Here is a 23,471-nt window from a genome sequence, read left to right as displayed (position 1 = left end):
TTTGGCTCACTTTTTTTTGCTCATTTTAAACGTTTTTTTTTCCCCCCTTTTCATAGCCATTTTAGCATTAAAAATTGCTATATACCAAAATCTTGTTGGTCACCTTCTACAAATCTACACATTATATAATATACAAATAAAATTACAACAAAATCACAAAATCATCACTTCACTTGTAGTCTTATACATTAACTCACACATAGAAATAAAATAAAACACAAACAAGTTCATAAACTCACAAGCAACCGAAAAAAACCAACATGGTTGAACTTGAAGCTTGAGCCCCATTTCAATCAACCAAAAAAAGTTTCATAAACTCACAACTTATTGTTATTTATTATAGGAAATATATGTATATATAATATAAATATATATTATATTTAAAAAAAAAGCGGTTAGCGGGTAGCGGTTAGCGGATTTCCAAAACTCACTGACCGCTAACCGCAACCGCCTAGGCGGTTAGCGGTTAGGCGGTTTTAAATTTCACCCCTAGGTAGTAGTGTCCACCACTCAATTCCTATTCTAATTTCTGATTTTTTGTTTGTCTTCTAAGGGAAGCATCAGTGAGATCAGGAACAAGTTAGACTTACGCCTAATAATGCCTCTTCCAGGCTTGCGTCTTGCCTACTAATAGCTCTCCAAGAACAGCTCTTCATACACATTAAAAAGGACAAAAGAGTCATGCTCAAGATATTATACTGCTTTGTACTTTATGCTTTTTAAGTCCTTTCCAGATCAGTGCACATTCTATGTTTAACTGGTGCGCATAAAGGGTTTAAATGCACCTGTCCATTAACCGTATATAAGCTCTTTGGCTATAATAAAACTGTTCTACACCTAATATTCCATGCAGCAACTGAATTGATCCAATTATTGGTAGGGTTTCAAACTATTCTATTGCATGTAACATCATTTTTAAATATGTTTACTTTGTTTCAAGTCTTACTAATATGTGTAGTGATTGATGATTCCAATTTCAATCATTTTGCCAATATTGAGGAAAGATCTACAATGTCATTGTGTACATTATCGTATATCCCAGCATCTCCTGATAAAAAGTCCATTACTCATAAAACTTTTTTTAATATAATGTAGTGCATGAGGAGTGGCAGCAGATATCTCTCAAAGCAAAGTCATCAACAACTCCTTTAGAAGACTGAAAGCGCTACTTGATTACTAAACTGTCATGTACCTGAGAATGGCCCCCCGAAGCTTTTCCATGAATTCCGCTGCTTGTTGCTGCATGTAGGGAACCAACATTGATTTAAATCATTAGACTTTAATTCACAACTTATGCAGATAATGAATAAGTTACCGTTAGGAAAAGAACAAAGTTTTCCTCCAAACTGGATTGGAGAAATTTCCTTCATAGTCTATAAAAGTAACATGTGTCCATGAGTCCATGACCATGTGAGATGCACATGTTTTTTTAATAGTAAGGACAAAGTTGGAATAAATGTTATTAAAAACTCATATGCATCTCACATGTTATTAAAAAAATGGACACATGTCACTTTTATAGACTAAATTGAAGGAAATTCCTCCAACCCAGTTTGGAGGAAAACTTTGTCCGAAGGAAAATTGGTATAGAAATTTCTTGTTCAACACATAAGAGGACTATAAATGAACTTCCTATATTTATGGTTAATTCTGTTCCAAGACTTTGTCAAGCAGATGGATGATTTTTCATTATCTCACTTGATGGGGAGGCTCATAACTTCAACTAGTCCCCATGTTACTTAAATGGATACCTTAGTTGTTGAGAGGGTTAGCCAAAATATTTTGTGTATTATCAACAATTTGACATAGGGCGATAAGATGAGGTCTTGAGCAATTGCAAATCAAGGAACCTTGACCAAAATCCACAAATTCATACAAGATTTAAGAAAAAGCTCTTTATATTAATAGGAGAGAACAATCTTTTTTTCTTTTTTTGATGTACTTTTGATACTCTAGTTTGAAAAGGAGCTAAACAGTCATGCTTATATCTATACTAGTTTAATAGGCAACAAATTTTATTTTTTTTTAATTTTTTTTTTTTTTTTGTGCATGCATGTGACACCAAAGTCCCAAAAAGTGCAGATACTATAATATTCTCCTCAGATTAAGTGCTTCAACAAAAAAAGGTTTATCATATATTCTCTATGTTTTTCATCCTCTGTATATTTTGTCTCCACGAGATCAATTCAAATAATTAACCCAAAGTGAAGACAAAGCGTTGGGGGAGAAAACCCTAAGTCTCAATACAAGAGAATATTAAGTGTTCCGAATATTCATATTAGTAGAATAATAGCAAAAATACATTTATTTTCCTGTTTCTCTTGACATGAAATCAATACTGGAGGAAGTATTGAAAGTCAGCAGCAAGAGTATATGCTGACTCGTTTGCATTGTGAAATAATGATACAGTACAATAAATCAATATTGCTAAGATATTAGTCCATAAGTCGTCAGATGTTTCACTTTTCAATGAAAACTGCTACTACTAAATTTATGTATCATAGGCAACCATCCCATGCTGTGGTTGCACCATGCATATGAAGCATTGCGTGTTCATTAATGGGAAGTTGGGTGACAGAGCTAATAGTTGAATCTCATTATTTCAATAAAGTATTTCAATGAGAGAAAGTTCTCTCATACATTATCTCCCTTTTAAGCTTGTGGCTGTAAGTTCACAATTGAATCTGCTACCAAATTTCCCCATTTTATGAATTTGGTGCAGTACTTCTTAGTACAGAAAAGAAAGGTGAGCACCTGTGAAGGATCTTGGATCTCCACCCGAAACTACACATTACAAAACAACTCTAAATTCTATTTAAACTAAATAGGCAAGAGTTTCCCAATCGCTATTACCTGGTTACAGTTGTGAGCATTTGCTATGTTTTCATCGAGAAGGGTCAATAAGGATCTATTTAGTGCATTCTGCTCAACCATCTCCAATAACTACATGGTACAAGTTAATTATTAGGGCAATAAACGATATAAATTATATCAAACTAAGAAGCTTGATGAGTGAAAAGAGGAGCACATACAGTGGCTTTTACATCCTTTGATGTCAAGATTTTGGTTAGGTTTTCTTTTGCTGTTATGAGGTCAGCTTGCATTTTATCATATGCTTCTGTAACAAAAGATAAGGCCAAAGGATTATGAGTTTATAGAAAAATGCAAGGATGCATATCCTCATCGCCAAAGTTTGGAGTGTAAGATACCTGTTCCTTCCAGCAGGGCCTTCTGCAGTGCTTCTAGCTCAATCAATCTGTCTTCCGCGTTCTAGATACAATATTAGCATTTGCATGTTGTTAGTCAATCCAATCATTACTGCAGGATATAACTCAAATTTATAGTTTGAAAATAGGAACCTGGGTTTTTGAAACAGCAAATCGAAGCTGACCCAACTCAAATTGTAGATGTGAAAAGAATGCCTGGTTCAATCTGCAAATAATACATGTCATAGAAGCATTTGTTGATGGCAAAGTAGAGAATTGAGGCAAGAAAAAAAAGATTATATTAATTAAGGGAGCAGATGCAAATGCAATAAACGATGATATACTCATTGACAACTTTCTTCTAAAAGTGTTGTAGGTTCTCCACTGACACTATGCTCCTTCTTGCCATATAAAATATTAAAACTGCATAAGACTTTAAAAATAGAAAAATACCAAGGGATAGTATGATTTTTCAGCCATCTATTTTTTGTTTTAAGAAATTCCCCATTTATAATATAGAAGGAAAAAGAAAATTCATCCCTCTTCCAACCTTATTCAGATCCTTCGAGTACATGGTCATTCTATTAAAAAAAATAAATAAATTTTTTTTTTTTTTTTACAACTAAAACTTACTTTCTTTTTTAATATGATAGGAAGTCAGGGAAATATTAGCATCAAATAACATTTAACAATATTATTGCAGGTTGCAGATAATTTAGAAGGAAATAAGAGAACTTTCAGCATTAAAGAACTCTAGACAATAAGAAATTAAAGAATTCCATGTTAGTAGGAGTGTACTTATAAGATCTTAATTCAGTGGTAGGATATTAATAAGATCTTTGATTGTACAGAATGCATATAGCTTGCCCAAAAAGAAAAAGAAGGAAACAAAAAGGTGGAACAGCATTTACATAGCAGGCAAGCTCAAGATTTATTGAAAGGAAGTTTTTCCTTCAAAAGAGAAAATACATGATTTTTTGCAGGTGCCATCAAGTTGTTTGTGTTTAAGAGCTTGAGCTCAGCTGAAGGGACATACTCCACTCCACTTATTGAGTTTGTAGACGTTGTATTCAATTAGTTATTATGTTTGAAAGTTATGTGCAAACAAGCTGCCAAAAAGTTTATAAGTCTACCAAAGTTGCTGGCTCAGAACAGATACAGTTCATAAAACAAAGTACGCACAATTAAGCATACAATTGGAGAATCAAAGTACACCACACTAACATGATTTATAAAACAAAGTACGCCCTCAATTCCGTTTGTATATGCACACCAGAATATTGGAGGAATCAAAACATCAAGCAACAGGTACGCAACTTCAACATTCACGCAATCAACATGTAACAATGTAAAAGCACTAACCGCGGCCTCAACTTCGCTATCTCAAACTCAATCTCTTGTGCTTCGGTGTCCAGAAAGTACTCGATCAGCTCCTCCGGAGTATCTGGAACAACCCGAGACTAGAACAAACAACAAAAACGACCATATAAACAGTAGGAAAAAAAAAAACCAATGGTTACGTATTTTACAAGACCCATTTCCTCCAAATCCAAAATCCGTTTAATCAAATTACCTGTCGAAGCGCACGGCGGCGCTCCTTTTCTTCACGAACTTGGCTTTCGAAGGCTTCCCGGGCTTCAGTGTCTCTCTCGAGCCGCCTCTTGAACTCACGCCTTGCGATGTGGCCGGTCTGCGGCGGGCCGAGTAGGCCTTCTGGGTCCTGCCTTTGTTACAAAATTTAAATTCACTAAGCTACGAGAAATTGATAGATGAATGGTATGGAGAAAAGAGTGAGAGGTACCCATCCAATGCAGGAAACTCTGGGCCTCGAAGAGCTCGAAGGTGTGAGATTTCTACGGATGGTTATGGCGGTAGTGGCTATACCGATGCTGAGAGCGGACATTGATGGCACCTTGACGGAGGTTCTCTCTCGACTTCTAGCTTTTGCTGCTTCTGGGGTTTGTATTATCCGTTTGAATTAAAACACAATGTTATTTCCACCGCTTTTTTGCTAAGGGATAATAGGTAAACAAGTTATTTGTCCAAAACTTAAGTCTAACTTTTGCCTTTTTTTTTTTTTTTATTTAAAAAAAAAAACTAAATAGCAAATGAAAAAAAAAATGTGTAAAAAAATAATATCTATTTTAGTACTTCTTTTATTTGGTATTTTTTGATATTTTTATGAAAAAAATATATATATTATTTTCATTTTTTAAAAATACCAAATAAAAGAAGGACAAAAAATAAATATTATTGCTTCAGACATTTTTTTCATTTTCTATTTAGTTTTTTTTTAATTAAAAAAATAAGGCAAAAGTTAGACTTAAGTTTGGCAAATAAGTTGGGACTCCATCATTTTCCTTTTTAATTACTTAAAGGGAACTACATTTAATTACCCTCTAATTATAACCTTTTTTTTTTGTTTTGTTTAAGACTCTAATCATAACTTAATTTGCGATAACCTTCAACATTTTAATTTTTTCAACCTCCCCCTATATATTCGGTTACAAAATATCTCTCTGACTCTATCTGCAAAAAAAAAATCTCCAATTTACTATTTATTAGGGGTGAGTATCGAGAGATTCGGTGACGGTAAGGAGTTTTTCGCCTACCATCCCGACTTTCTCAATAAAGTTGATAATTTCATTGACTTCATCCCAACTTGATTTATTATTTCATATGTTAATGTCACGAGTAAATTGGTGGCGGTGACCGTCCGTAATTTGTCAAAGAGAAAGCGAGCTCTAGTTAGTTAGTTTTCTAATCGACGAGAAAACTAGCTTCCAAGCTACTGGTTCGAGGGGCAGGTAGGGCTGGCAATACGGGTTGTTGGGTCGTGTTCGTGTCAACCTACTTGACCCGTCAACCCATTAAGAGTTAACCCGAACACGGTCCATTTAGTTAAACAAGTCACCCTAACATGACCCATGAGTACCGACATAACCCGCTTGACCCATTTAATAAGCAGGTCACAATCAGATCAACCCATTCATACTTCAAAGCAACATATTTAACCCATTTGACCCAATCCAACAACATGTTTGACCTATTTAACCCGTTTCAATATGTATTGTATTTATCATATAAAATATACATATAATTTCATAAAACGGGTCAACGGGATTGACTCATTTATGACCAAAACCCGCTTATGCCAAACTCTAAGTCTCTAATTTTGTATAAAGTTTTCAAATCATGTAAAAAATTAACAGCCTTAGTAACAAGATTATAGTTGTGGTGGTGTTAATGGACTGATTGATCGTAGAACTAAAAAAGCAAAAACCAAGATAGCTGGTTCTTGCATGGAAAGAGCTAATTAGCAAATGATAGACACACACAGACAAGGGAGAGAGAGATTTATTTTGTATAGAGAGACGGTTAGTACGCATGAGATTAAGAGACAGCTCTCTAGTTTCTCTTTTAAGACACACTATGTCACCACATAGAGAGAGAGAGAAAGAGATAAACTTTCTACTTCGTACATATTGTGAAAATATGGTGAAGATATGAGATATCTCTCTCGGTAGGGGTGTACAAGCAGAGTGGGTCCAATAACTACTAACGACTTACAACCGTTAATTGCTAACCGTATAACCGCTTTTGTAGGTGGGTGGTTAACAGTTTTAGGGCCAAGGGTAAGTGGTTAATAACCACTAACCACCTACCCTTATTTATATATATAATATAATGTTTTGGTGTTTTTTGGATTGATTTTAGATTTGTAATGTTTTGGATTTGTATTTGGATTTTCTAATGTTAGTATTTATTTAGACTTAGCTTTCTACAAGTTGGATTTGAAATGTTGTTGTTTTAAGCAAATCACCCCTCACATGTACATACTGCTATTTAATTTCCTACTACAATTTTCTTTCAAGCTTTCTTCATCTTCTTATGCTTGTCTGCTAGAACATTTCACATCTTCCTTGTTGATCACTTCGACAAAGGAAAAACATGATGGAACAAATGAAAGAAGACCTAGCCCTGATGCATGTTGTATATATATTATACACAACTTCTAGTCTTAAGAGTAGCGTTAAATCAAGTGTTTTAACAAAAGTGTGTGTGTATAATGCACATTCTTTTTATTTAAAATAAAAACACAAAATTATTTAAAATAATACTAAAAAAGAGGCACAAAGAAGGCCCAAAATACTATCAAAAGCCCATATATAAAAAGCGGTTATCAATCGACGGTTATTGGTTTTAATCGGTTACCGTTGGTTATAAATTAACCACTAACCACCTAAGCAAAGCGGTTGCGGTTATTAAAATTTAATAACCGCCTTAAGCCGTTGTGGTTTTAGCCAATAATAGCTTGTAAACCCCTATCTCTCATCAATAAATTATTAAAATTTAACTTTCATAATTGCATGCTTAAAGTTTACTTTTTAGTTTTTACCCTTGGAAAAGCAATATAGGTTGCGTATAAACTGATGCTTTAAAAATAAATGTTTTTTGGTTTCATATTAATAATATAACATAGGGGTGTCAACCCAGTCCCGTTTCTCAGTTTTTGGCCAAAACTGGGGCCGGAACCGGCGTACCCCTGTTCTTGGATTTGGGAAACCGGAACCGAGAACTGGGTCCTGGTTACCGGCCGGTTCCGGTTTTTACCCGGTCCAGTAACCGTTTTATTAAAAAATTGTTTTTTTTTTTTTTTTTGAAACTTCATGAAAAAATTTGTTTTCTCAAATGAAACCTCATGAAAAAATCATAAGGTTTCACTTTAGAAAACGAAAAGAAGAGGGAGAAGAGAAGAAAATGGAAAAAGGAAAAATGAGGAGAGAGAGGAGGCTCTCGGAGGATGAAGAGGAAGAAAAAAAAAAAAGGAAAATAGAAATGATGCGAAGACACAAATAATTCTCTTAATTTAACTATGACAAAAAAAGAATAAGGCCTAACCATAAATCTACACCATCATACAAAAAGTAAGTGAGGTGAAATACCAAAAACCCGGTCAAACTAATTCAAATTCATTATTTCCTTACCTTTGCATATTAAAAGACAAAATAACCCCAAATCAAATTCATTATTTCCTTACTAATGAAACTGGGTGAGCTTAATACCAAAGGGCAAAATAATAATTTGGTGCCATCAAAGAAAAATCGTTGCTATAGAGGCATTGGCTCTTTTGTATATTAATTTAATATATATATATATTAAAAAATTATTATTATATATAAATGCACCCAGGACCGGAATTAGGGTTTCCGGTTTTTGATTTTTTTGCAACCAGAACCGGAACCAGCTACCCGGTTTCTCGGTTTCCAATTTTCCGTTTTCGGTTCCCCGGTAATTTTTGACACCCCTAATAAAACATGTGTAGAAATTAAATACTTAAAAAAAAAAAAAAAAAAAAAAAAAAAAAAAGAGTTCTTTTGCTGCAGAGTAAATGTGACTTACCGATGAAAAACTTTTTATTTTTTTATTTTAAAAAAAATTTTATGGGAAATGTCTATGCTTTTGGCGAAAACCTTTGTTACCACATTCAATAGCATAGAGAAGAAAATACTATGCCAGACAATAGCATATCCAAGTGGGATGAACCCTCGTCCTAGTTTTTTGAAAATAGCATAAGCCTTTTATTTAATGTTTGTAGTTTGTAAGGATTTTGGCTGTGATTAAAAATTACACAAGGAAATTAACACAAGCTAAATAGTAAATAGCTAATAATATTACATAAGAAAACATAAAACTAAATAAAGCCCTTCAATTCTTTTCATTTGATCCCTTCAATAACCAAATAAATTAAAACATAAGCGCAGTAATTGATTAAAAACTAAAAATTAGTAAATTCACAATAACTACCACTATTCTTCATTATGTAGAACAAACATGATGCACTACAAAACTACCAAAGATAAGTTCCAAAATGAAAGCTAAATACTAAAAACAAACAAAATTTAGAGTTTGGGATATAAAGTGTTATTAGTACAAAATGTTGTGATTGCATTCACACCCGCCACTAAAGTTAAGCCAACATGTGATTAGAATAAACAATTTAAAAAAAAAAAAAATGTTTGGCATGGTTGCATTTGCACCAACAAAAAAGGTGTTGCTAGACAATTTTTTTCTTCTGTGACAGTGTCAATCACTAACACATGCATAGTGCCATGTTATGAGGGTCATGGTTGACAATATTAATTAAACCGAACTTTATTATCCATACTTCACAAATCACAAAATATTTTAGTTTCCATATCATACTTCACTAAAACAATTAAACAAAGAACAAATTAAAAGTTCACAAACTAAATTAGAAATTACACAAGAAAACTAACAAAAGCTAAATAGTAAATAGCATCCTTTGATTTGATCCTTTCAATAATCAAATAAATCAAGACATAAAAAAAGTGATCAATCAATAAAATACTACAAACAACTAAATATCAAGTAAAAGAAATAGTAATATGCAAAAAATTACTAAAAACTAACAAAGAAACATTCGACAAAGTCCATCCTTCAAGCCTTAATTTCCATAATATGAGATGCAATTGAACATAGTCAATACTAGATTACTCAAATCAACAGCACTAAACTGCACCTTTTTGGTTACATCACTACTTGATGAGTTCACTACACTATCATCATCACTCGAATTTGGTGTCCTAAGCACATCACTGCCATCCATATATGAACTCTCTTTACTCTCTTCCCGACCTCTATAATCTCTATCATTTCCATCACCATCAATCTCCTTAACATTTTTAGCACCCTCACCAACATTTCCATCACCCTCCACAACATTTCCAGCAGTGTAATCCCCTTCTACCTCTGCCTCCATTCCCATCCTTTCATCATAAATGTTCTCATAAACATGAGTAGTCCCAATATCATCTGATTCACGACAATCTGTATCATCACTAAGAACATCATCCCAGAAAGCATTATTTCTAAACACAACAACCCTCTTATATTTTGAATCATGTTCTTTAACTGCATCATCTCCTTCAACTTCCACATCTACTACACTATATATAACTATATACAACTCTATAAGATCATGACCTACATGGTGTGAGACCATTTCGGTTACATCGTGGTCAAAGGATAAAAATTTTGACCCTTGGTCTAAAGACAACTCTAGTATACTATAATAAACAAGGTCCCCAAACCTATACCCATAGGTCTTATTTATGTCCTCTATATCAGAAAAGTCAGTTTATTTTCATCATATGGGTCAGCGTAATTACTAACAGTGCCACAAACATAATTACACCTATGTTGGCGGTTAAAGGTACCCCAATAGTCCTCCTCAAACATAAATTGGTGTGGACTTATCACATGTCCTGCCACATTCATTAAATTGAAAACAACGTAAATACGCAAATCAATACACCAAATGTGAAAATGTGTAAAAGCATATGATTAGAAAATGACACTTTTAAAACTTATTTAATTATTCATAGTACCATTTGCTGCCAGTGCAACAAAGGACCACATTACCCCAATATTCAACCTTACTTAATACCACGTACTAGCCACGAAACAATCAACACCAACTTCACAGATATTATTAAAGCAGCCTACCAATAAGCATTTACATTGTTCCCTAAACCAACCAAACAATGAAAAGGGACCAATTTATTCAGTGTATAATATTCAAAGTGGTAATCACATGTCCAACACAAGCAACAAATAAGGGACCACAATTTAGTATTAATCCTAAACAAACCAACGACAAGATGACATAAAACAATGACAAGATGACAACTTTTAGTAGCATTATCAGAAAACAATGAATAACAGCATTCGAGAGAGACCCACTTCACAAAAGATGAATATAAATAGAAAATCTAAATAAGGAAAAGAATTCAGAAGCGTTCCATGCAAAATCCCCAAAGATCCATGCGAAAACCCCCAAAAATTAAAGATAAATTTAAGAAAAGATCGACTATAAACCCTAACAAATAAACTTTGGGAAAAAAGTAAAACTTACTTAATTAACGTAATCACGATCGGATTTCAAGTTTGAATTAACAATAACCCACTGCAGATTGTGACCCCAACTTCAGTTTGTATGGTTCGCTGACAATCGTGTGTTTCGATTTTGTTTTGGGCGTATGGATGCTAGGGTTCCTCGCAAGAACACTTCGAAGTATGCTTCAATTTTGTTTTGGGCATTTGGGTACAAACTGGTAACCGAAAAACTAGTAACCGGATACCCTAATCCGGTTACCGGTTTGGGGATTTTTATATACTCGGTTATAACCGGTAACCGGGTATATATATAATATTATTTATTAAGTAACAATAATCAATACTATGTATATATATATGTATAGTATTTTCAATCTCTGTTGCTCATTTTTTTCACTCAAACAAAAACAAGCCTTCTCCAATAAGTTGGCCTAATGCATTCTTTTAAAGATGAGCAAACTTGGGGGTTGGTGATTGTTGTGCAAATTTATTTAACTAGCAAATGTACGAATCAATTGTAGTTTAATGGATTGCAAGTGCGAGGTTGATCCCACAGAGAATTGTATTTTTTGAAAGAGTAATTTATATCTAAACTAATTAAATCCTAATCTAGTTCCAAAAGGGTTTTGATTTTTGAGTTTTGGAAAATTAAAGGATAAACATAAACTAAATAAAATAAGTAAATCTAAGGATAAAGGTACTAAGGTTTGGGAATTCACACTCACCAAATCATAACAACATACTTTATGTTCATCAATATTAATCCGCAGTTCTCACAAATTAAATCATAGATATGCTTTACTATGCTTCAATGAATTAATCAAAACCATCCCATGTATCCATTCATTGACCAAATCACAAAAGGAATCCAAATTCAATTGAAACACCAGATGTATCCGTAAAACAAATCACAAGGGATATCCAATTTTTATGAGTTAAAAACCAAGCAATCAATCATATGAAATTATCTCAAATCATCACATGTATCCTTGAATCACAAGAGATATCCAAGAATCACTACATACAATTGATTAGAAGTAAAACAATTAAAATATAAAACCCAATAAAATCATAATAATAAAAACTTACATAAAAGTGATGTTGTTCTTCATCAGTGAGGCTTCATCCCCAACCTTAGTTGGGAATTTAGCTCCACATAAAAATAAAACCTAAACTAAAAAGAGAATAACCGTGGAATTTTGCTCTCTAGGATTGTGTCTCCTTTCTTGAATGTAAAGAAGTCTATTTATAGGCTTAGGGAAGTCCTAGAAGCCCAAGTAAACTTAGATAATTCGGAGGTCTGTGTCCCAGTCAAAATAGAAGTCTGAAATCGGAATAGGATTCGTCCAGATTTGTGTCCTTTAATTGCGGGGCGATTTTGGCATAGAAAGCGTCCGAATTAGGAAAATCCTATTTCATAACAAATTGTAGTATTTTGAGTTAGCTTTTCAATTCCGTTTGAATCACTTCAATCTGATATTTGAGCAGAGAGTTATGGTCAAAATACTAAGACGTATGCAGAATCTTAATTTGAATCCGATCCGAAATCTTATCCAATTTGAACTTTAATCTGATTTAACCTTTTCTTGGATTTGGTTAGACTTAACCACACAATCTAGGTCTTCTCAAAGTATTCTTTCTTCCTAACTTTGCATTTTTCCTTTTAAAGCTGTAGTTTTTCTTCAATGACCTACAAAATACTAAAAACACAAAATTAACACAAAATATTAAATAACGACACAGCTAAAGGATTAACTAATGTAAATAAAGGGGTCCAAATATGCAATATTTGGCACTTATCAATGATTTCCTAGCATGCCTTGTTTGTTAAATGACAACGGTGGCTTTCAGTTGTAACGCCTCGAAAATTAATTAACTGGTGATTAATTCCATGGTTCGTCTCTCAGCCTTATCCCTCGCGAAACAAGACTCAAAGACCTCTACTCCTCAAAAGAAAGGATACTAAATAGCGAAAACAAAAAGATTCTATAAACATTAATCATTACAACTAGAGTATCTACCAAGGATCATCAAAGTAATTGAAATACTATAGTTCGATGACATTTTGGAAGTGTTCAAGCAAGTAAAGATCAACATTTCATTCCTAGATGCCATCTAGCAAGTGCCTTCTAATGCCAAATTTCTGAAGGATTTTGTCACCATCAAGAGGAAGATGAATGTCCCCAAGAAAGCTTTCCTAACTGAGTAGGTTAGCTCTATTTTGCAATACAAGATGCCTGCCAAGTATAAGGACCCTGGATGTCCTACTATTGAATGCAAGATTGGAGACAACAGAGTTGAAAAAGCTCTATTGGATTTGGGGTCTAGTGTAAATCTCCTGCCATATTCAGTATACGTTCAGCTGGGATTGGGAGAGCTGAAATCCACTTCAAATACACTTTAGTTGGCTGACAGATCTGTGAAGGTCCCGAGGGGAATTATTGAAGACGTCCTGATCAAAATTCATAAGTTCTACTACCCTGTGGCCTTCATCGTCTTAGATATAGAGCCAGTGGTAAACGCGAAGATTCAAGTTCCAATCATATTAGGGCGTCTCTTTTTAGTCACGGATAATGCCCTAATAATTTGTAGAACTGGAGTCATGAAGATATCTTTTGGGAACATGACAGTAGAGTTGAACATCATTGATATCAACAGGCAGCCATTTGAGTATGAAGAGGTTAGAAGCACATGTTTGATTGAGGCGATAATGGAGAAGACTGTCAATGAACCGGCTATTGAAGACCCCTTAGGAGAGTGCCTGATTGCACTGGGAGGTGACATGGACCTGGATACACTATTGGAACAAGCTGACGCCTTATTAGACTCAACTCCTAAAATAGAAACTGAGACTGTAGAAATTACTGGGACATCATCCCCTGATCCATCTTCATTAGCAACTAAGTCTGTCAAGCAGGAGTTGAAGCCTCTACCAGACACCCCGAAGTACAAGTATATGGATCCTACAGAATCTCTGCTAGTGATCATTGCTGTCGACCTAGGTATTGATCAGGAACAGACGCTGCTAGAAGTCTTGAGAGAGCATAACGAAGCAATTGGGTGGTCAATAGAGGACATCAAAGGAATTAGCCCTGCAGTAGTGATGCATAAGATTCACCTCGAAGAAAATGCTAAAACCTCTCGTGAGCCACAGAGACGGTTGAATTCGGCCATGCAAGAGGTAGTTCGAGTGGAGGTAATTAAACTTTTGGATGCGGGAATCATATACCCAATTTCTGACAACAAATGGGTGAGTCCCATTCATGTGGTGCCAAAGAAGATAAGGATTACAGTTATCAAGAACAAGGAAAATGAGTTGGTCCCAACTCGTGTGCAGTCAGGATGGAGAGTGTACATTGACTACAGGAAGTTAAATATTGTGACAAGAAAAGACCACTTTCCTCTACCTTTCATCGATCAGATGTTGGAGAGATTGGCTGGCCATGATTACTACTATTTCCTTGATCTACTTCGGCTACAACCAAATTCCACTGTACCCCGAAGATCAAGAGAAGACTACTTTCACTTGACCTTTCGGTATGTTTGCCTATCACCATATGCCGTTTGGATTGTGTAATGCACCCACCACTTTTCAGCGGTGCATGATCAGCATCTTTTCAGATATGGTTGAACGTCACCTAGAGATCTTCATGGATGATTTCTCAGTCTTCGGTTTGTCATTTGGGGAGTGTCTACATCATCTTACATTGGTACTGGTACGGTGTAATGAGAAGAATTTGGTTCTGAATTGGGAAAAATGCCACTTCATGGTGAAACAAGGAATTATATTTGGGGCATGTAATTTCCCACAAAGGTATCAAGGTTGACAGAGTTAAGGTTGATCTGATCTCTAACCTTCCACCCCCACGGACAGTTAAGGAGATTTGGTCGTTTCTGGGACATGCTGGGTTCTACAGAAGATTCATCAAGGACTTTAGCAAGATAGCAAAAGATGTTCCTTTTGATTTCAATGATAAGTACCAAACAACCTTTGAGATTCTAAAGAAGACCTTAACTTCTACACCAATCATTTAGCCACCTAATTGGGGGGGTTCCGTTCAAGATAATGTGTGATGCCTTTGATTATGCTGTTGGAGCCATTTTGGGTCAGCGAGTAGAGAAGCTTCTGCATGTCATATACTATGCCAGCAAGACTTTGAATGATGCACAACTAAACTACTCCACCACTGAAAAGGAGTTGTTGGCTGTAGTGTTTGCTCTGGATAAGTTTAGATCTTACTTGCTAGGGTCTAAAGTCTTCGTCTACTCGGATCATGCTGCGCTGAAATATCTTTTGTCAAAGAAATATGTTAAATCTCGTCTCATTCGGTGAATTCTATTGCTGCAAGAGTTTGATATTGCAATTTGGGACAAGAAGGGTTCCGAAAATGTGGTAGCTGACCATCTATCCAGGTTGGTTGTGGACTTCAATGAAAATGCTATACCGATTGCTGAGACATTCCCTGATGAACAACTTATGCACATCTCTCAAATTCCTGCACCATGGTTCACAGACATGGTGAACTACCTCGTCATTGCCTGGATACCATCACATTATACCAGGCAAGACAAATCAAAATTCTTGGCTGGGGTGAAGTACTTCTTTTGGGATGATCCTTACCTGTTCAAATACTGCCTAGATTTGATTGTAAGGAGATGCATTCCTGAAAATAATCAGCAAAATGTCCTATCTTTTTGCCATGATCATGCATGTGGAGGCCATTTCAATTCTAAAAAGACCACGACGAAGATTCTTCAAAGTGGATTCTATTGGCCCTCTATTTTTCGTGATGCCCATGCCTACTGTTCAACCTATGATAGATGCCAGAAGTTGGGGAGCATTGGAAGAAGGAATAAGATGCCGCTAAACCCGATCCTTATTGTGGAGTTATATGATATTTGGGGCATCGCTTTCATGGGGCCCTTCCCTAATTCTTATGGGTACCTTTACATCCTTGTGGCGGTGGATTATGTTTCCAAGTGGGTGGAGGCCATTGCATACAAGACTAATGATGATAGAGTTGTGCTGCAATTTTTTAAGGAAAATGTGTTTGCACGTTTTGGGACACCACGTGTCGTCATCAGTGATGGGGGGAAGCATTTCTACAACCAAAATTTTAAGCAACTCATGAAGAATTATGGCATTACTCATAAACTTGCAACTCCCTACCATCCTCAGAAAGTGGGCAAGTTGAGATATCCAACAGAGAAATCAAGAGGATATTAGAAAAGATGGTGAACCTGACAAGGAAGGACTGGTCTCTTCGACTCAATGACGCTCTGTGGGCATACAGGACTGCATTCAAGACTCCAATTGGCATGTCTCCCAAACGACTCGGGTATGGCAAGGCTTGCCATCTTCTTGTGGAATTGGAGCACCGGGCTTATTGGGTTATCAAGCAACTAAATTTTAGTCTCAAAAAGGCTGGCGATCAAAGGAAGCTACAGCTAGATGAATTAGAAGAAGTAAGGAATGATGCCTACGACTTTGCCAAGCGGTACAAATCTCAGATGAAGAAGACTCATGACCAAAACATTTTGAGAAGATCATTTGAAGTTGGTCAGAAAGTCCTCCTTTACAACTCTCGTCTGCATCTGTTTTTAGGGAAGCTCAAATCCCGATGGACTGGACCATTCATAGTGCATGCAGTTTCTACTCATGGAGCCATCGAGATCGACGATCCTAAGAATGGAAGTACTCTCAAAGTCAATGGTCAGCGGTTGAAGCTTTATTTGGAATTGGAGATTCCGAAGATTGAGGAATTGCCCTTGGAAGATCCTACGTTGTCTTCTTAATAATCAGCAGTGAAAAGTCTGGCTGAAAACTGTAAACTTAGCGCTTATGGGAGGCACCCCTCATTCCTTTTATTTTTAGTTATATGTTATTGTTTTATTTTTGTTATTTTTGTGTTTTTCAGGATGAGTGTGTACACGAGTAAGTTTGGGGGTCGTCTCTTTGCTCACTCATGTTCCCCACATCTCTTGGTAATGTATTTCTATACTACACATTGAGAGCAATGTGTAATTCAAGTTTGGGGGTACGGAAACACATTGTGCCTGTTTATTTTGTTCTTATTTGTTTATTTTTATTTGCCTTTTGGTCTTTCAAAAAAAAAAAAAAAAATTGTTGCTATGTTTTGTCAAGATCGAGTTAAACTATGACTGTGGTTTGTATTTCATTGGATTGCTTAAAGGGTTGAACATCATCATTATGTCATTAGGAGTCTGAGTCCTTTGACTTATTTTTAGATAAAAGAGATTTCACTTGTTTTGAGATAAATTTTTATGAGCACATTAGCATGTTTTGTGTGAGGTATAATGTTTGCGCTTAAGCTTGTTCTTTTTGAAATGTGTTGGATGACCTATTGATGAATAACCTTGGCTTGCAAGATATTAAAAAAATAAAAAATAAATAAAAAAAAAAGGGAAAAAGAAAAGAAAGATCATGTTGAATTTTCCGCTGAGTAACCGGACCTCTTGCCTCATTAAGCATTGAGTGTTTGAGTCGAAAGGTGTGAAGTTCAGTTTTGATTTATGATTTGGTTAATCTGACTTCGTAGCCTTGTTGACTTAAGTTAATAAGCCCTTAGGGATGTTTATATCTAGTGCCCTAAAACCACCTGGTTTGCCTAACACTTGTTATATTGGTCAATTAGAAAGCTTGAGGGAGTTAGATATTGCAGAGCTTGTAAAAATAATAATAAATAAATAAATAAATGCATATATTGCCTTGGTTGTGTCATATGTTAGAGATTCTTACAAATTTTATGGAACTTGTCTTGAGTTTAAGCAGAAAGCTTCATGATTGTATGCTAATTACACTTTGCACTTTTTAGAGCATATGAGATCTAAATTGTCCATTTATGAGTGAATTGATTTTGGATTTCTTTTTGATTGTGATGATGGCGTTTGTCTTTTTAAGATTGCTCATGAATAAGTACCATGGTTTATGTGAAAATTTTTTCTTGTTAACAACATAGTGCTATAATGTTTGTGGGTATCATTCTTGTTAAGTGTTAAGTGCTAAAATATTCATATTTTAGCCCTTAACTTACATTTGTTAAACCTTTAGCTTCAGATAATTTATGCCATTTTAGTTCTTTTATGTGTTTTCTTTGTTTTTGTAGGTCCTTGAAAGAAAAGGAAGCAATCTCAAAAGTTTCGGGCTTAAAGAGCGATTTTGAAGAAAATTGGAGGCTCTGGTAGTGCGATCGATTGCAGGGGAGCTGTGATTGAGCGCACTACAGGTGAAGACCACGAGCGCAAGGCTCCAGCGATCGAGCGCCCAACATAAGAGGATCGATCGCAGTCCTGCGATTGATCACACATGGGCTGCGATCGAGCACACCCGTGCATGGTGAGCAAGTCAATCGCCAGCCTTGATATGGAAAGTGTGATTTTTAGGGTTTTGTAACTTTGTGCGAACTAGGGCTCACACCCTACGATTTTTAGGGTTTCTAGAGTACACCTAAGGCTTATAAATAGACCCTTAAACCTCTAGAATAGACACACAATTTCCAAGGAGAAGAATTGGAGCTCTTCAAGTTCAAGTTTTGGGTTTATTCTTTTCCTTTCTTTTTATTTTATGAAGATGTTTAACATCAAACTCATGTGTAACTAATTTATTTAGTAGGGCTAGATTGAAGCCCTAGTTATGCTTAGTTAATATTCAATATTGGCGCCTTTGTGATGGTCATGTTGTGATATTTAACTTGATTAATTCCTGCTTTCATGAATTCCTCATATGTGTTTGCCTGATCAACATATGAATGTGGTATGGACTAGTTAGTTAAATCAATTTGGATGACCGAGTTTTGGGTTTAATAAAAGTAACAAAAGAAATCCACACCGAATTCTTGGGTTAATCAACATGGGGAGCCGGGAGTATACACCCATGCCCTAGGCTTTATGTGTTTGTCGATTTCCACATAATTATGCTTTCTTAAAGAACAACTTAGCATACACCCATGCTAAATCCTTTAAGGAAGAAAAGAGTTAGAGTATACACCCATGCCTAACTCGTTGCTTGGAAAATCTATAGGTTAAGGAGTATACACCCATGCCCTTAGGTTGACAAATATTATATATACATAACATGATCAAAACATTGGCATATTGTTATATTATCTAAATATAATTAGTGGTGGATATCAAAGCCATACCTTTTTATTATTATCAACTCAAAATCAATCTTTGTTTTATTTCACTTTTGGAATTTATTTTAAGCAAAATTTAGCAATCCTGGTGGGAATGATCCCGTACTTACATCATATACTACTATGTTGACCTTGTGCACTTACGAGTAAAACGTACAATTATTTGCCTATTAATTTAGGTAGATATTTGCACAACAAGTTTTTGGCGCCGTTGCCGGGGATTGCGGCAAATTTTGTTTAGAATTATTTTCCTTTATCTTTGTTATTTTAATTATAATTTTCAATTTTGAATTTTTTTTTTATCAAAAAAAATCAAAAATATTTTCCGTTTTTCTTAATTTTCTTGTTTTCTATTTTGTTTCAGTTTTGCGGCACCAGCATTCTGTTATTGCGATCAAGCGGAGGCTAAGTGCGATCGAGCGTATTGCAATCGAGCGCAGTTCTAGGGAGCATCCAGACAAGCAGCACTGAAGCTATTTTGACCTACAGAGGCAATTCAATTTATGCAGGGTCGTCAATCTCAAGATTCAACCATCATTCCACTTGACCCATAAATTGAGTGAACAATTCGACAAAGGCCTAGAGACAAAGAAGAAGAGGAAGAAATTGAGGAAACAATGGAAGATTTGCAAGAGAATCCACCAATAGTGCCAAGACCACTAGAGGCAAATCCACCACTGGCGCGCAGACTGATGAAACAGGCTTTCATCCCAACAAATCTCAATCAACCATCATGCATAGCCTATCAACTGGAAGTGGAAGGCAATTATTATATTTCTCCTCTGATACTCAATGTATTGACTCACTTCAGGGGCACAACTACTGAGGATCCTAACTTACATCTTAAGGAGTTCTTTGATCTATGCAAGCTGCAGCACATCCAAGGCCTAACTCCGGAGAGACTCAGGTAATTTTTAGGGTTTTGTAACTTTGTGCGAACTAGAGCTCAAACCCTATGATTTTTAGGGTTTCTAAAGTACACCTAAGGCTTATAGATAGACCCTTAGACCTCTAGAATAGACACACAATTTTCAAGGGGAAGAATTGGAGCTCTTCAAGTTCAAGTTTCAGGTTTATTCTTTTCCTTTCTTTTTATTTTATGAAGATGTATAACATCAAACTCATGTGTAACTAATTTATTTAGTAGGGCTAGATTGAAGCCCTAGTTATGTTTAGTTAATATTCAATATTGGCACCCTTGTGATGATCATGTTGTGATATTTAACTTGATTAATTCCTGCTTTCATGAATTCTTCACATATGTTTGCCTGGTCAACATATGCATGTGGTATGGACTAGTTAGTTAAATCAATTTGGATGACCAAGTCCTGTGTTTAATAAAAGTAGCAAAAGAAATCCACACCGAATTTTTCGGTTAATCAACATGGGGAACCGGGAGTATACACCTATGCCCTAGGCCTCATGTGTTTGTCAATTTCCACAGAATTATACTTTCTTAAGGAACAACTTAGTATACACCTGATAAGTGCTAAAATATTCATATTTTCAGCCCTTATCTTGCATGTTTTAATCCTTTGGTTTTGGTTAATTAGGCCATTTTACTTCAGTTTTGTGTTTTTTCATGATTTTACAGGCTTTTGGAAGAAAATGAATAAAAACTAGGAGATTTGTGTTCAAAAAGGAGAAGATGGAAATTTGGAACTCCCTGGTACTGCAATCAATCGTAGAGTACCTGCAATCGAGCGCAACATCAGAGAAGACACTGCACGAGTCAGGCCAGGAGCGATCGAGCGCAGGCCAAAAGCATCGATCGCAGACGTGCGATCGAGCGCAGACGGGCTGCGATCGAGCGCACCCATGCTCAGGAGACATCCCAAGTGGCGGCTACAATGTCCCTATTTCCATATTAGGGTTTTTCCAACTCCAAATTGTAATAGGATTGAAACCCTACGAAATCCCTAGGGTTTACTACTTTTCTAGGGACTTCTAAAGCCTATAAATAGACCTCTTAGCCTCTAGGAATAGGTGTGGAGAAAAGAGGCACAAGCTCTGGAAAGGAACTGAAGGCTAAATCGAGAGGAGTTTGGGTTTTTCTTCTCTTCCACCCTTTTTATCTTTATTATGTAGTTTATACTTTGTTTAGGGCTAGATTGAAGCCCTAGTTATGTTAAATTAATATTTCAATATTGGCACCTTGTGATGATCATGTTGTGCTATTTAACTTGATTAATACCTGTTTGCATGAATTCCTCATATATGTATGCCTGACCAACATGTGCATGTGGTATGAACTTGTTAGTTAGATCAATTTGGATGACTGAGTCGTGGGTTTAACATAAGTAACAAGAGATATCCACCCCGGATTCTTGGGTTAATCAACATAGGGAACCGGGACTATGTGTCCATGCCCTAGGCCTTGTGTGTTTGTCGATTTCCATGGAACATATGCTTTTCTAAAGAACAACTTAGTATAGAGCATGCTAAATCCTTTAGGAAAGAACAGAGTTAGAGTATGGACCAAGTGTCTAACTCATTGCTTAGGGAAATCAATAGCTTAAGGAGTTAGGGTTTAACCCATAGGTTGGCAAACAATAAATATGCATAACTTGATCAAAGCATTGGCATATTGTTATATTAATTGAATATAATTAGTGGTGGATATCAAAACCCTAATCCTTTTTAGTTTTTGTTTATCTTTTATTTTATTGAATTCAATCGTGACAATTGAATTTTGTCTTTTAATTAAATAGGAAATTACTTCTAAACATAATTTACCAATCCTCGTGGGAATGATCTCGTATTTGCCTTCTATACTATTGTTTTGTTGTGCACTTGCGAGTTAAAACGTACAATTATTTACCCATTAATTTAGGTAGATTTTTGCACAACAAGTTTTTGGCGCCGTTGCCAAGGATTGTGTTAAATTTTATTTAGAATTATTTTCCTTTAGCTATGTTATTTTAATTTTCAAGTTCTAATTTTGTTTATATCAAAAAAATAAAATAAAAAATTCAAAAATTCAAAAATATTTTCCTGTTTCTTTCTACTTCCGTGTTTCTGTCTTGTTTTAGCTTGTAGAACCTGCATTCTATGACTGCGATCGAACGTAGGCCGAGTGCGATTGAGCGCAGTGCGATCGAGCGCACAAACCTGCGCTCGAGCGCAGTTCCAGGGAGCAATTTTGCCTTTATTTATTTTTTCTATTTATTTTTCTAATTTTTGTTTTTGTTTCCTGTCTATTATTTTAATTTTTACTTCTGTTTTATCAAAAAAATAAAATAAATAAATAAGGTAAAAATATTTTTTTAGTTTACTTCTCTATTTCTGTTCTATTTCTGTTTTGATTTAATTTTGCTTATTTTATTTTCTTTGTTTTTGTTTGTTTAGAATTCTGTTATTTATTCTTATTTTTCTTTCTTTGCTCTGTTTTATTCATATTTTTTTTATTTTGTTTATTTTATATCTTTGTTTATTTTCTCTTTCGTTTCTGTTCTGTCTGCAAATCTCATCTAATTTGCGGCAGTATGATCGAGCGCAGTCTCACTGCGATCAAGCGCACCGCTGCCTGTGAGCTTTATATGTTTATGTTTTGCGATAGTGCGCTCGAGCGCCCATTCTAGGGAGATCGAGCGCAACTATGCGATCGAGCGTAAGTGCACTGCGATCGAGCGTAAGTGCACTGCGATCGAGCGCACAGCCAGACAGAAGTACTGAAGCTGCTAATTTCAATCTTGTATCTCTATTTTTATTTTTATTTTTCTCTGTTTTCTTTTATTTTGCCTTTGTTATTGCTTTTGTGTTTCTTTGTGTTCTGTTTCAGGTTAAAGCACCCAGCATTCTGTCAATGTGATCGAGCGCAGGGCGCGGCGATCGAGCGCAGTTCGAGAGGACTTCCGCACAGTAGTACTGAAGCTGCTGTGACCATTGCGAAGGCCCGTGAAGCAGGCCTTCATCCCAAATAACCTCAACCAGCCCTCATGCATAGCCTACCAATCGGCGGTAGAAGGCAATTATTGCATATCCCTACAAATACTGAATGCCTTAACTCACTTCAGAGGCAAAACTATGGATGATCCAAACTTGCACCTCGAGGAGTTCTTTGATCTCTGCAAGCTTCAACATGTTCAAGGCCTAACTCCAAAGAGGAGTGAGGAAGCCATAGAGCGCTTTGAAACTTTGAGTGAACACTCCCAACAATTCTCATCCAAAGGGAGGCAAGGAGTAAAGA

At 35.7% G+C, this 23,471-nt stretch overlaps 2 protein-coding genes and 1 pseudogene across 2 annotated transcripts; 2 read left to right on the top strand and 1 right to left on the bottom strand.

The window, feature by feature from the left end:
* Window positions 1–965: 965 nt before the first annotated feature.
* On the bottom strand, window positions 966–5,190 carry LOC132175071 (dimethylallyl, adenosine tRNA methylthiotransferase). The gene is made up of 8 exons (XM_059586885.1): window positions 5,008–5,190; window positions 4,780–4,926; window positions 4,569–4,666; window positions 3,360–3,432; window positions 3,210–3,270; window positions 3,033–3,118; window positions 2,854–2,943; window positions 966–1,239 (listed from the first exon to the last, which is right to left on the bottom strand). The coding sequence occupies exons 1-8, from the start codon at window positions 5,107–5,109 to the stop codon at window positions 1,177–1,179; spliced, it is 720 nt and encodes a 239-aa protein (XP_059442868.1). The 5' UTR covers window positions 5,110–5,190; the 3' UTR covers window positions 966–1,176.
* An 8,169-nt stretch (window positions 5,191–13,359) lies between these two features.
* Window positions 13,360–15,161, top strand: LOC148586855 (uncharacterized; annotated as a pseudogene).
* Window positions 15,162–15,192: 31 nt separating this feature from the next.
* On the top strand, window positions 15,193–23,093 carry LOC148586854 (uncharacterized). Its single transcript, XM_088514367.1, has 6 exons — window positions 15,193–15,455; window positions 15,540–15,689; window positions 15,948–16,175; window positions 16,421–16,909; window positions 17,045–17,111; window positions 23,064–23,093. Exons 1-6 carry the CDS (start codon window positions 15,193–15,195, stop codon window positions 23,091–23,093), a joined length of 1,227 nt encoding a protein of 408 aa, XP_088370493.1.
* The last annotated feature ends 378 nt before the right edge of the window (window positions 23,094–23,471 follow it).

Source organism: Corylus avellana, chromosome 3 (assembly GCF_965113065.1).
Source record: "Corylus avellana chromosome 3, dhCorAvel1.hap1.2, whole genome shotgun sequence".
Lineage (NCBI taxonomy): Eukaryota > Viridiplantae > Streptophyta > Magnoliopsida > Fagales > Betulaceae > Corylus > Corylus avellana.
The sequence above is the reverse complement of the archived record's forward strand: the minus strand, read 5'-3'. Positions and strand labels throughout refer to the sequence as shown.

Bases quoted from the DNA above. Each gene is read 5' to 3' on its own strand.
- LOC132175071 (XM_059586885.1), bottom strand. From the start codon at position 5,109: ATGTCCGCTCTCAGCATCGGTATAGCCACTACCGCCATAACCATCCGT. The intron at 3,271-3,359 runs GTTCCTATTTTC...TATTGTATCTAG, and splicing joins TTGCTGTTTCAAAAACCCAG to AACGCGGAAGACAGATTGAT. The intron at 1,240-2,853 runs GTAATAGCGATT...CCCTACATGCAG, and splicing joins ATGCTCACAACTGTAACCAG to CAACAAGCAGCGGAATTCAT.
- LOC148586854 (XM_088514367.1), top strand. From the start codon at position 15,193: ATGTGTGATGCCTTTGATTATGCTGTTGGAGCCATTTTGGGTCAGCGA. The intron at 15,456-15,539 runs GTGAATTCTATT...CCATCTATCCAG, and splicing joins GTTAAATCTCGTCTCATTCG to GTTGGTTGTGGACTTCAATG. The intron at 16,176-16,420 runs GTTTGCACGTTT...GTGGGCATACAG, and splicing joins CAATTTTTTAAGGAAAATGT to GACTGCATTCAAGACTCCAA.